The 14,738-nt window shown below is 34.6% G+C and overlaps 1 protein-coding gene across 2 annotated transcripts; it reads right to left on the reverse strand.

Moving 5' to 3' along the window:
- Nucleotides 1-5,665: 5,665 nt before the first annotated feature.
- LOC132727500 (pre-piRNA 3'-exonuclease trimmer-like) lies at nt 5,666-13,648 on the reverse strand. Of its 2 annotated transcripts, none has more exons than XM_060713029.1 (4): nt 13,505-13,648; nt 10,105-10,193; nt 7,083-7,181; nt 5,666-6,446 (listed from the first exon to the last, which is right to left on the reverse strand). In XM_060713029.1, exons 1-4 carry the CDS (start codon nt 13,538-13,540, stop codon nt 6,380-6,382), a joined length of 291 nt encoding a protein of 96 aa, XP_060569012.1. In that variant the 5' UTR covers nt 13,541-13,648; the 3' UTR covers nt 5,666-6,379. The 2 variants fall into 2 exon arrangements, with proteins under 2 accessions (XP_060569012.1, XP_060569013.1); XM_060713030.1 differs by having other exon boundaries at nt 13,511-13,630.
- Nucleotides 13,649-14,738: the final 1,090 nt, after the last annotated feature.

Genomic DNA, 14,738 nt, shown 5'->3' on the forward strand with positions numbered 1-14,738 from the left:
AATTCATTAGTTTCAGAGTAGATGTCTTGATTTTGGAAGAAAACTTAAGTACTTAGAACTGTTTCGCAGTTAACACCACTCATGAAATTATTGATTTTTAAAAGGGAAACAGTTCTAAGTGTACATGGCCAGTAATGATCTTGCACTATCTTAAAGGGTTTTAAGTGCCTGTGAGAAATTGTGTGATGATATTAAAGGTAGGGCTATAGATGACGGTAAGAAATCTGATAATGTTACTGAAAGTGATGCTTTAGCTGGTTGTAATTAATCCAGGGACATAATTGAAGAAAATTTTAGCTTTAAGCTGTGGTCTCACACCCTGGCAGAGCCCTGGTAGACGTCCAGGGATGATCAAGGAACAACCGGGATATATTCATAACCCTGCCTGCAACCTCGGGGATGATCCGGAACATTCGGCATTCCATCCTGGATGGAATAAAATATTTAATATCACCGGGGTGATCCGGGAAGGTATAGCTTTACCTGAGCTTCACGGGAATGAACAGGTTACGCCAGGAAAGCACTGTAGCTCGGCTGACACAAACTAGGGATGATCTTGGGTATGATATAGCCGGTAGAGCTACAGTAGTGCCCCAGTGAATGCCAGCAGAGCCCCGGTGAATGCCGGCAGAGCCCCTGTGAAAGCTTGCAGAGCCCTGGAGGATGACATTGCAGCTATTGTTGATCCCTGTAGAGCCCCAGCAAAGCCCGATTCATTTCAAAAGAATTACGGCAATTTGCAATGATTGCACTTGTTGGTAATAAAACCCTTCCCCATTTCCTTTCTGTCTAGTCTTGCATTATTCAGAAAATCATCATGAATTACTAATTAAATAGGAGAAATTATCATTTAGAGTAATATAAATGAAAATTATGTATCAATGTAATCATTTTTTGCACGTTTTCAATCCACTGGGGTTCTACCCGGGCTCTGCCAAAATCGTCCTGGGTTCTGCCTGGATCGACTGGGGCTCTGCCTTGGTCAACTGGGGCTCTGCCGGAGTCATCCATGAATGACCAGGTAAGCACCGGCATGAACCAGAGCATCACATGGGCTCTGCCTAGATGGTCCTTGGAGCATCCTGGGTGTTAGCTGGGAATTACAGAAGTGCTGCCGCGGTAAGTGTGACCGCAACAAAAGATTCACCCTGGATCATCCCAGTAACTTACCTGGGTGGTCCTGGGCTCTGCCAGAAGTAAATGAGACCACAACTTTAGATGACAGGTGATATCAGGTGATGTTCTTGAAAGTGAGACTACAGGTGATAGTGAGGTATTTAGAATGGTGGGAGCATCCTGGGTGTTAGTTGAGATTTACCGTAGTGCTGCCGCAGTAAGTGTGACCGCAACAAAAAATTCACCCTGGATCATCCCAGTAACTTACCTGGGTGGTCCTGGGCTCTGCCAGGAGTAAATGAGACCACAACTTTAGATGACAATAGGATATCAGGTGATGTTCTTGAAAGTGAGACTACAGGTGATAGTGAGATATTTAGAATGGTAAAAAGCTATTTTTTGATGATAATCAGAAATCTGGGTATGATAAGGTAGGAAAGGTTTTAGACAAAATTACAAGATATTGTGACTTTGATATATTGGGCATTGCAAATGAACTTGGAGCTATGTGTGAGTCCAAGAAACTGAGTTGTGTAAATATAGCTGGCGCTTTGTATGACACTGAAATAAGTAACGTGAATGAAAGTGGGGCTATGGGTGACTTTGATGTATAAACAATGTAAAATAAAGTAAAGTTATGGGTCACACTTATGCTAATGAAGTGGCCTTTGGGACTTGGCCTTGAGACATATCATCTCTTCTATGTATTGTTGCTACATGGGGGTGTCTCAAGTGTGTTACCCATATAATAAAAATAATGTGCAAGTTATATGTAATGCACAATTTGTAAAATATATTTTCAGTTCAAATATATTCTGGGACTGTTTGTGAAACTGTTTATTGCAAAGATATTCTTGCACTTTGAATGAAGTTTCAAACAAGACCAAAAAGTTTTTCAGAGTATATTGTTCACTATTATATGATTTAAAAATAGCTGTAATCTCATTGGTTCAAACAGTGTTAATCAGAACGATTTTATAATCATATTCACTGGCTGAATCGGATTTTCCCGATTTAAATTACAATCAGACGCATATCGTAAATAACCCTACAGCATGGTGATGCCAGATAAGTTGCGTCATTTGAGTCCATTTTATTTATGAACAACATAAAAAGAAAGTGTCATTGTGGCGCATTTTAGAATGGAACTATGGGCTAAGGATGATCTCATTAAGCCGCTTATAATATTTAAGTTGTTTAAAAATAAATGCATAAAATATTGTTAGAAAACAGTTGTGGATGAAATGACATTAATTTACATTAATAAATATCTTTTCGAAGGTAACCATTTTAAATATGATTATGAAAGAATATGAATGTAACTGTTTTATTTTGAATATTAAAGAATATGACAGGAAATGCAAGCAAACAAGTGCTGTCACATGTCACACAACATGTAATTATCAAGAAATAATATCGACCTTACCGGTGTTTATTGGCTATTTAACACCGGTTTGGAGTTTTGATGCATAGGAATTGACCACGAAGATCAAAGAACATATATTTGAAGTTTGACGCTGATACCTTAAGTATTTTACTGCACCAAAACTTTAATCTGAAATCTGGAAGCGGACGCCGGTGCAAGGACGACAGCTCTCCATATACTTTGTATAGTTCAGCTAAAAATGATTATCAAATTAATTGGCATTTGTTTTTTGTTTTTCAGGTTTAATTAATGCCCATCATGTTCTTTAAAAGTTTTGTACACTATCAATTATGACCTTTATTTATGTTTCTAATTTAAACACAGTCAAACTTAAAATTTCATGAACTTGAAAGTGGAGTAAGAGAATGTCTCACACCTACAATATGAAAACAAAATAAAAAGTAAATGCGAAACAGTCCTATCTGGCAATTTATACTCAATCTCTTACTGAATAATTAGAAATGCCAAAATGTTGCTCTATCTTAAATTAAATAAGAAAAAAAACATGCTTTTGTTCTATCAAAATGTCACTTGGAACCTTTTCGCTTTGAACATAAAAATCAAAATATGAGAAAATTTAAGTGCGAAACATTTCTAAGTTACATTTGATTAAATATCTTGTTTGCCAAGTCTTTTTTAGAATTTTGATTATCATTGACATGTTTCTTAAACATTTTTATGTGTAAATTCAAAGTCTTGTGGAATTTTGCTATTTTACAAACATTTGAGACATTTTTTTTTTTGCTTCTCCTGTAAAATTTTGGAAAATGCACTTATAGAACCTTTTCGCTTTCACCCCTTGATTTGCAAACTCCAAAATCCAAAAAGTCTGTATTAAATAAGCATGATGTTTTCGTTTTCATTATTGAAGGATTAAAATTATAGGGAAGGTTCACTTGTAGTGTGAAGTGTTTATTGATTTTGAGCAGAGGAATTGTTGTTTTGAATGGAGCTTTGTCTATTTGTTGAAGTTGGTCATCCTAGAACGTAAGCATGCCCCGTTCCCCACCCCAGAACCAATCAAATTGGCTACACGAACCACAGAATCGTGATGACGGGCCTGCTTTCATTACAGGCGGATGTTGGTAACTGGGATGAAATGAGAGAGAAGATTGAAAAGATTGAGATACTTGACTGACCTGTTAACAATACCGCTTTCTCATATAAAGCAACGCTTTCCTCTCTTGAGGTTTAAAATAAATATCTTCAGAAAATAATTGCGGTGAATCTTTTCAAGAGAGTATTAATGCAAATCAAATCGTTGCAAAGAAAATAATAGCAGACTTCAATCGTTAACGTATCCAGCATATTTTCGAATTTGTTGTAAACAACTCAAATTGCGACTTTTCCATTACAGGCCAATATTTCCTTAGACATGATTTTATTTCTTTAATTAAAATAAACCGAATCATTGAAATCCTTAAAGAGTTATTTTGATGAAGCCAATAATGTCATTTTAAGCTATGAAAAACTTAGTGGAGCCCATGGTATCCTCATCCCAGGGATTTAAAAAAAATTATAGATTCATTAAAATGCAACATTGCAGGGTTTGTACCCCATATGGATCTCAAAATTGAGCATGCGAATTTTCGCTAATCCAGATGTGCGTTATAAAGATATGTGAAGTAGAAAATAAGTCAATCGTAAGTTTTCCACTTTAATGTTTGAACATTTATATAAAATTTAAAAGCTTTTTTAAGAACATGTAAATCCAAATTATATTTTACCCTCCTGACTTTTTTTTAAATATTTACCCATATTTGTTCTGGATTTTTATGCAGTTTATCGTGCGTATGAACAAGTGTCGCTAAACGGACTCAAAATACACTTTAAACAAAAGTTTACCACCAAACAATGCTTAACATTCAAACAAACTCTTTTTGAAACATATTTTTACCGATGCTAAATTTGGGATCCATATGGGGTTCCCCCTGTGTATATGTCAAATTTATAAACCTATAGCTTTGCAGGTTTCCACAAGAATATTTAAATGTATTTCCCAATATTATTCTTCACATAAGTGACCCTTTGGGTGGTGTCAGTTTTGACCACGGCGCATAACTTCTATTCATTTTAAGAGAACCAAAGACGATCCTACAACCAAATTATTTATGCGAGCATGTCTAAAGTCCGGGTTTGTATGGAGGTAGTGGGGAAGGGAAGCCTTCAACAGTACTCTCGGTAACACCAAAAAGCAATATTCAAATAAAACTCTCTGGTATAACATACGATTGTTTGGGTGGGTGGGCCTTGTTTCTTTTTCAGGAATATAATGAAAATAGCGAGAGGAACAAAGTATTTCAAGTTTTGGGGTGAATGTCTTTTGGAAAATTTTAGTATTATTATTGATCAAATTTTACAGTTATGATTTCAAATCCTTAAAATTCCAACAAATGATGTGAATAAAATGAGGCATTTTAGATCAAACAAGTGTTAATTTGAAATCTTTGATAACCATACAAGGTATCTAAGATGGCAACACACTTTCTTTGTAAAGAAACTAGAACTATCACTAAATGTGATAAATACCCCGCAAGACTGCTTCGGAAATGAGGAAGTAACAAGTAACAAAATACCTTGTTAAAGAATTAAAATATAGTTATGGTTGAGGGCAATTAAAGATAGTTGTGGTTCTTGTATGTTGCATTTCCTTTCACTGTGGTTGACCATTGATGGAGTTTTATTGAATTACTCTGTATTAAGTCCAGAAAGAGTTACACTTCTTGAGCACTGCACTTCCTCTCAATGCGCTTGACCATTGTATGATGCATTTTATTCAAACCATTAATTTTCAAGTTATGCACTGGACAAGGGCAATAACCCTGTGATTAGTCAAGATGGAGTTTGGTTCATGTGCACTGTACTTCCTCATAATGTGCTGGACTATTGTATGAAGTTGTATTGAATTCCAACTATAAGTCTTCAAGGAAAATGCAACGGACCGCTGTACCGACCGACCACCGGCGACTCCTATTTATTCCCCCCCCCCAAACTTTGTTTCGGGGGTATAAATATCTGACAAAATATCTGAAAACTACACTTTCGATGGCAATACTCCTCTTATGTACATTTACCTTGTAACACGTTTAACGATTAACCCCAGAGGTGTAAAGAAAGAACATATGAAAGAGATATTGAATTTTATTCAAAAAAGAAGAAAATAAAATTTCTAAAAACCTTTAACAACAAGAAGTTTAATAACAAATTTCTTTACTTTGTGTTCATAAACTACTTCAATGATTTGATCAATATATTTTATTAATTAAAGCCTTCTACCACGGCTTTACACTGCAAGAACATTTATTTATTCTTGTGTGACAAACTAAGCTACAGTATGCCAGTTCCTAAAGCAATCAAGCAATTTACTGATTTAAACTCATGCTGATTCATATTTCAGTTTTGAATTTTTCTGAATACATTTATTGTAATAATAAGAAATGTGTCCATGGGACACAGATGCCGCAACATTTCACTGCTTTGTCAATCTTGACGTACAACAGGACAGTATGAAAAACGGACAATGAAAATTCTACATGACTGCCCCTATCCCGAAGTGGTTGAGATATAAAATGACATTACAATTTTTCAATGCTGACATCTTGTTTTTTTCCATGAAATTATCTACAAGATTTCAAACGGTAATTGTAATTTCCCAATCCTGCCACGCAAGATTCACCATCAATTTAGTAGTAGTAGTATTTCTCTGTCAGACAATCTCCAGCTTTTTCATTTTTTTGGTAAACTTAAGTCTTTTTTTATGTTAATTCCATCTTTTCTGTCAATTCCACATCTTTTATTTGAATTCAAGTCTTTTCCTTTAGTCAAGTCTCTTTTGGGTCATGTTTTCTTATCACCAGCCAATAAGGCAACAACACAAGCACTTCCTGATAGCAAAACCCCTGTCCTAAAAATATAAGGAAAGAAGTATAAGCTCTTGTATTGTTCTTTTATGTTTGGTTCAGGCTTTTCATTATATATTTTTTATCCTTTATAAAGTACATACTTACAGTTTCCACTATGTTCGCATCGAGTTTCTTTGGTGAACTAAATAATTTACATATTGGAACTCAATAATTTACATATTGAGTAAAGGCAAATGATTTACTTTTTACATTGCGTTTGTGTGAAACCCAGTCAAAACTAGTTGATTTACACTGTAAATTTGACATAAGTTGGCAATAGAGAGTTGGAGTACTAATATATAAATATAACAATAAGTTTTCATCTAAATGACTTATTTAGGTAAAAGAATTATATTCAACACTGTTATATGCAAAATCAGAAATAGCAATAGCAAATGAAAGAATTTTGTTATAATGTTAAAAAGTAAAGTAATAAGCTATTATAAGAAGAGAGAAGTGTATGAAATGACAATAATTTCTATAAAACGATAATTTGTTGAAGTAATACATTTAAAATAAGGCAGAAAATGCAGAAAATTGGATGGATTTCCAATCAAACCTCAACATATGACATAAATTCATCATTCTAGTAAGAAGATTAGAATTTTATCTAATAGCTTGTGAAAACAAAAACTTACCACAAAAGTCCCCTGGCAATAGGTGAGTGTTTCCATACACTATAATATGTCACATGGATTGTGTTGTGCTGTTTAAATGCTCGTAAAATATCTTTGGCACTGTAAAAATAATAATGAAATACACAGATATTTTAATTGCATAAAATTTACCACAATATAACATTAATAAAAGAATAAGACCTATAGTTACTTTTCAACAGAAAAACATTTCTGTCACTTTCATAAAGAATTTCACGTAAATCCACACAACAAGTTAACAACCCTTAGACATTACAGTTTAAATAAGTTATAACCTTAAACATGTGTATCCTGAAATATATCCCTTTACAAGCAAATAAATTAGACAAATGCTTCACAAAACACCAATCAAGTTTTAAAAAAAAACAATGATTATTTGGGGGTTTGGGGCAACTTAAGGTCTCGCTTACAATATTTAGATAATATGGATATTTATTCAGCTTTTAAAATGCATAAGGAAGCCGTTAGAAGCAAGGAAACATGTACTGTATTAAGTATTCAAGAAAGATAACTCCTCTGGTCTTATATATTAAAACATGAGTACATAAGTTGTCATTCTTTGATCCTCTTTGGTTTGCAGATATAGAGTAGATGGTGTTTTTTTATTGTTTAGTATTATCCAAGAATAATACAATAAAATAAATTAATTAAAAAGTTTTGTTATTTATAACTTTTGAGGCATTCAGTAATTATTATAAGTTTAATTCTGAATGGGCTTTAAATAGTATGTTATAGATTAATGTTTCATAATAACTGTTGTTCTGTAATCAATTTCTCAGTCAAACAGTCTACTGTTCTCATATCTAACCAACATTATGTTATGTGTGGAGACAGTATATAATTTTATTATAAATTCTTGCTATGTTTATTTTTCGGTGGATTTTCAATTCACCACTAAAGTATAGATTTTGACATAGAGCACTTTTTCAGGCTCGAGGAAGCACCTGAAGTTTACTTCAAAATAATTATATTTGTTTGAGTATTATTTTGCATACAGTATATTATTTTTTAACACTAAATATTATAGTTAGTCAGATATCAGGATTTTGTAAAGGGCACAAAAAATAAACAAGAGGGCCATGATGGCCCTGAAATCGCTCACCTGTATAAAGGCCCCTGGTAGACAAACTTGGTAGACACTCACTAGAAGATATTTCATGCTTAGTATCTAAACTCTAGCTCTTTTTTTATTAGATTTTTTTAAAAGTTTTTACTATATACATATGAGGGAAATCAATGACCCCCGAGGTGTGGCCAATTTTTACCAAAGGGCCCTTTTTGGAACAGACTTGGTAGACACTCATTAGAAGATGTTTCATGATAGAGAAAAACCATGACCCCCTGGGGCAGGGCCAATTTTTACTCCTGGGCTTTTATTTGAACAAAATTGGTAGATATCTACTAGATGATGTTTCATGCTTAATATCTAAGCTCTAGCTATTTTTGTTTTTTAAAAAGAAGATTTTTTAAAGTTTTTAATATATACAAATAAGGAAAATGGGTCAAAGACAGAAAAGGCCGGGTTGCATTTGTATACCAAAAATCATGATTCTGTGATGTTAAGAAAAAAAATTTACCACTGACCATTAATGTCGAAAATTTAACTAAGCCAGTTAACAGAAAAAGGATGAGCAGCAGACCTGAAATAAAATCTCAAGGTATGGAACTACATGTCAGTGCTGTATGCCAAATATCAAGAGTAGTAGTTGCTCAGAAAACTATTACGAAAATTTCCTACCATTGACCATTAATGTCGATAATCTAACTAAGTCAGTAAACAGGAAGTGGATAAGCAACACACCTGAAATCAAATCCCATATTATGGGACCATGTGCCAATGCTGTATGCAAAATATGAAAAGGCTGTGATAAGTAGTTGCTGAGAAAACTGTTACGAAAAGTTTTTCCCTGCCCAAAAGCCACCCACCGCCGCCCGACATTCACCTTACTATAACCCTGGTTTGCATGTCGAAAATTTAACTAAGTCAGTAAAAGGAAGTGGATAAGCAACAGACCTGACATCCGCTGCTACAGTATGGGACCACATGTCAATGCTGTATGCCATATATCAAGAGGCTGTGATTAGTAGTTGCTGAGAAAACCGTTACGAAAATTTCCTACCACTGACCATAAATGTCGAAAATTTAAATTTCCTACCACTGACCATAAATGTCGAAAATTTAACTAAGTCGATTAACAGGAAGTGGATGAGCGACAGACCTTAAATCGAATCTCACGGTATGAGACTACATGTGAATGCTGTATGCCAAATATCAAGAGGCTGTGATAAGTAGTTGCTGAGAAAACTGTTACGAAAATTTCCTACCATTGACCATTAATGTCAAAAATTTAACTAAGTCGATTAACAGGAAGTGGATGAGCGACAGACCTGAAATCAAATCCCACGGTATGGGACCACCTGTCACAATGCTGCATGCCAAATATCAAGAGGCTGTGATAAGTAGTTGCTTAGAAAACTGTTACGAAAAGTTTTTCCCTGCCCAAAAGCCACCCACGCCGCCCGACATTCACCTTACTATAACCCTGGTTTGCACCAGTGCAAGCCGGCCAAAAATCAATGACCCCCTATGGCAGGACTAATTTTTACCCCAGGGCTTTAATATTCTTACTATTAACAAATAAGTTAAAGGGCAGGGCCAATTGTACCCCAGGGCATTTATTTGAACAAACTTGGTAGACACTGATTTGATAACATTTCATGCCAAATATTTAAGCTCTAGCTCTTTCGGTTTTCTAAAAGAAGATATTTTAAGATTTTCTTTCGGTTGCCATGGCAACCAGAGTTCTGCTTCGAATTAAATTCTTTGAATACTTTTTAAAGTTGACTACTAAAGGAACATTCCTGTGAAGTTTGGATGAAATTGGCTTAGTGCTTTATGAGGAGATGTCGTTTAAAGCAAAAGTTTACGTACAGACACTGGATCACAAAAGCTCACCATGTCACTTTGTGACCGGTGAGCTAAAAACAGATTTAAATGTCTTACCAGTAGTGATTTGATGTAGCAACCAATGCTTTATTTTGGCCATATGCTTTCACATCCACATTACCATAGGGGGAGAACCACTTTGCTAACTGTAACAATACAATAAGTAACATAAAATTACTCTTTATACAGCTACAATTATATACTATAAACACGGTCTTCATCTCTACATTTTCCCACTTCTGTCCACAAGCTTAGCTTAACAGGGAGCACATAGGATTTGTAATCTAGGTGTTGCTTGATTGATCCTCAGATTAGGCTTAATTTCTCTATGACAACTTAATTGACATTCAGTCTGAACTCACCACTGAGGTTTTTTGACATGACGGGACATGAAATAAATTTTCGAGATTTAGATTTCATTTATTGTGGGTCTAGACAAATAACTCATGTGCAGATCATCTGCTTACTCTGTTTTATCAGAATAAGTATTCTTATTGTATAAACACTTATAATTGAAAAGCGATGCAACGCTTTTCGCCTGAATCGGGCAAACAATAGTATGAGAATACAGTTTGCAATTTATTTCTCAGAATATTTCTGAATTATTTTTAGAATATCATTCTGTTAAAGTGCCCTAGCTGATCTATCAAGAAAACTACTCCTACAAAGAACACATTCTATTCCATAAGTCCCCTACCGGTTAGAACCCCAGCAACATTCTGATGGGCCATTGGCCATTCAAGTTTACCAGTGAATGAATGAACTTAAATCTTTTGAGTTCTAAGTTTGTCAATATCACAGTAATGTGTTAAGTGTTAAGTTTCCCTGCCTAGTAAGGAAATTATGTTTATAAAACCTTGTCATAATATTAGGATGTTGGATTTAAAGGTAAATCCTTTAAGGAATGAAGAAGTTCTCGAAAAAAATCTAAGTTCAAGGGGGACATAATTCTGGAAATAGTCTTGCTAGAGTATTTAACCTTCTCAAAAATGTTGAGTGATAATAAGAAACATATATATGAAGTTTGAAGTAGATACATTAGGAAATAAAGAAGTTATTTAAAAAAGACAACATTTTTTTTCATGAAAATTCTAAGTTCAAGGGAGGTAATACTGAAAAGTTTTTATGCTAGAGTTGTAAACCTTGTCACATATGATGTGGTTGATGACCAAAAACTTATATTTAAAGTTTTAAGTAAACAAAGAACTTATAGTGAAAAAGCTGAAAAATTTAAATCAGAAATCTTGAAATTCAGGCTATTTGTTGCCATAGCAACCAGAATTTTCAACATAGGAAGAAAAGAAAAAAAAGTGCATAACCTCCAGACTGCCATCTACCCATATTTCAAGTTTCATAAAAATATTTTCAGTACTTTTTGAGTTATCACTGGATCCAGTTTATGTGTTAAATTTGCCATATTTTCAGACTATTTGTTGCCATAGCAACCAGAATTTTCAACATAGGAAGAAAAGAAAAGACATGCATAATCTCCATACTGCCATCTATCCATATATTAAGTTTCATAAAAATATTTTCAGTACTTTTTGCGTTATCGCGGGATCCAGATTGTGGACGGACGGACTTAATGACAGACAGACAGACAGACGGACAGACAGACCAGAGCTACATTATGGGGTTTTCTTTTATTATTTCTTTTGTTCTTTTTAACCCCACAATGCAGAAAATAACCCCACAAGAGAAACAGAATGAATGACATCAAAGACATGTATTGTTATGAGAACCATAGACCAATACCCATAATGTAGCTCTGGTTTGTACGGACAGACAGACAGACAGACAGACGGTAAACCTAAAGTCCCCTCCGGTTAAACCGGTAGGGGACTTAAAATTTCTACAACTTTTTTTACTCATATTGGGCTAAAAATGGCATAAAAATTGATGTTTAATTTCATTCTGAGAATTTTTTATTACTGTAACCCAACGAATATTCGCGACCAATTAATATTCGCTTTAATCGCGGATGGCCACAAAGCGCGAATATTTGTTTGCGCGAATAAGTCCGCACGATTTCGCGAATAAATTGGAGAGAAATTTTTATTTTAGACGTTGTTCATGCAAAGCTTCTTGACCGGATATATTCGAAAATTAATGTTTGAATAAATCGTTTGACGAAAGTGGGAAAACTATCGAGCATCACAAAAGGCTATTGTTTTTTGGATCCTATAAAATAATTGTTTGAGTGAATTGTTAAGACAAAGGTGGTATAAACCTATCGAGCATCACAAAAGGGTATTGGGTGTACATAATTACAAACAGTGAAATACAAGATAGATTCATACTAGTATCGATTTTTACCCGTCAAACATAACAGCCTGTATAGCTCAGTTGGTTAGATTGCGGACTCATATAACATAATTTTCTCGGAGTGGGTTCGATCCCTGATTGGAGATTCAGAATTCGAATTTTTTTTCGGAAATCAAGAAAACCCGGAAAGTAATATTTCGCGAATATGTCCAACCTTGGCAAAACGCGAAAATTTGTATTTGCGAATATAAATTTGGTTACAGTATTATCCTTGCAGTGTTTCTTTATTTCATTTTTAGTGCTTTAAATTGCTCTGTATGAGCTCCTTTTAAAGTCACCATCGGCATGTGCATGTACAATAAAATCACATGAACAGTTTATAATGTAAAATTTCAAGTGTGAATTAACTTGAGCAAATGAATGACTGAGATAACTTTACAGTATGTTACAGTAAACATTACCTTTAATTGTGACCGGTAGCTATTCTAGCTATTCCCGACACTTAACTTATTTGAATACATTAACAAGTTAATAAAACTATTTATCAAATGAAATACTCCAAGTGACCATTATTGGACACTGTAAGATTGCATGGCAACTATCTAAGAATAATGGTTGAGACAGACCCAATATAATTTCAAGCAAAAACAGTCACCTAACTTAAGTCACCGACCATTGGAATCATGTTTTGTTCCACAGGTCACTAAAGAAGAAGGAAATCATGCAAAATGCACAATATTCGTTTAAAGGGATTCCACTGAGGTTTTTTTGACATGATGGGAATGAAAATATTTTTTCGGATAAACGTACCATTTGGTGTAGGTTTAGACCACTAATCTTTGTGCAAAATTTCAGATCATTCACGCACTTCGTTTTTTCCAGAATTATTAGTCAAATTGTAAAAAATGACTCAAAATCAAAAGCGTTTAAATGCTTTTCACTCACATTGGGCTAAGAAACGCATACAAATACGATTTTGCAATTTATTTCAAAGTATATTTATTAACTATCTTTGCATATATTTCCGTTTAAAATGCCCCGGCTCATTGATGTAAGAAATTCAAATGCTATGTTTTAGGCTTTAAAACCTCAGTGGAGTCCCTTTAAAGTCAATTTGTTTAAGTTAAAATCATGAAAGAAAACACTTCATTTACTTATAAACATATATAAAAAGAAGGACTAGTTAGCTAACCTTTACCTGATCAATGTTTAATTTTTGTTTAAACATTCTCCCACGTACATACAGCAGCTCTGGTCTTATTGATTTATGGTCATCACCTTCTAAGTTCTAAAACAGAAACATATAACATGTAGAATCACACAAATCAACAAATATAAGCTATCGGAGGACAGTACACTTCACTTTCATCAGAGCTGGAGAGTATAAAAGACAAGAGGGCCATGATGGCCCTGAGGTCGCTCACCTGTATATAGCCCCCCCCACCTGGGCCAATTTTTACCCAAGGGCTTTTATTTGTTTATTTGAACAGACTTGGTAGACACCCATTAGAAGATGTTTCATGCTAAACATCTAAGTTCTAGCTCATTGGGTTTTTTAAAAGAAGATTTTTTAAGTTTTTACTATACACATATAGTTAAAAACAATGACCCCCTGGGGCGGGGCCAATTTTGACCCCGAGGGCTTTTATTTGAACAAACTTGGTAGACATTCATTGAAAGATGTTTCATGCCAAACATCTAAGCGCTAGCTCTTACGGTTCTTTAAAAGAAGATTTTTAAGTTTTTACTATATGCATATAGGGAAAATCAATAACCCCCTGAGGCGGGGCCAATTTTGACCCCACAGCTTTTATTTGAACAAACTTGGTAGACACTCACTAGAAGATGTTTCATGCCAAATATCTTAGCTCTAGCTCTTTGGGTTCTTTAAAAGAAGATTTTTTAAGTTTTTACTATATGCATATAGGGAAAATCAATGACCCCCTGGGGCGGGGCCAATTTTGACCCCAGGGCTTTTATTTGATCAAACTTGGTAGACACTCACTAGAAGATGTTTCATGCCAAATATCTAAGCTCTAGCTCTTAGGGTTGTTTAAAAGAAGATATTTAAAGATTTTTCTTTCGGTTGCCATGGCAACCAGAGTTCTGCATGGAATTAAATTCTTTGAACAATGGTTAAAGGTGACCACCAAAGGAACATTCCTGTGAAGTTTGGATGAAATTGGCTCAGTGGTTTATGAGGAGATGTCATTTAAAGCAAAAGTTTACGGATGGACGACGGACGGACGCCGGACAGACGCCGGACTAAAAGCGATCACAAAAGCTCACCCTGTCACTTTGTGACAGGTGAGCAAAAAGGGGGGATAAATCTGCAAAAATGGGTCAAAGACAGAAATGGCCAGATTGCATTTGTATACCAAATATCATGAGTCTGTGATGTTATGAAAATTTTATACCATTCACCA

This window comes from Ruditapes philippinarum, unplaced genomic scaffold, assembly GCF_026571515.1.
Source record: "Ruditapes philippinarum isolate M1 unplaced genomic scaffold, ASM2657151v2 ctg4752_1_1_1_1, whole genome shotgun sequence".
Taxonomy (NCBI): domain Eukaryota; kingdom Metazoa; phylum Mollusca; class Bivalvia; order Venerida; family Veneridae; genus Ruditapes; species Ruditapes philippinarum.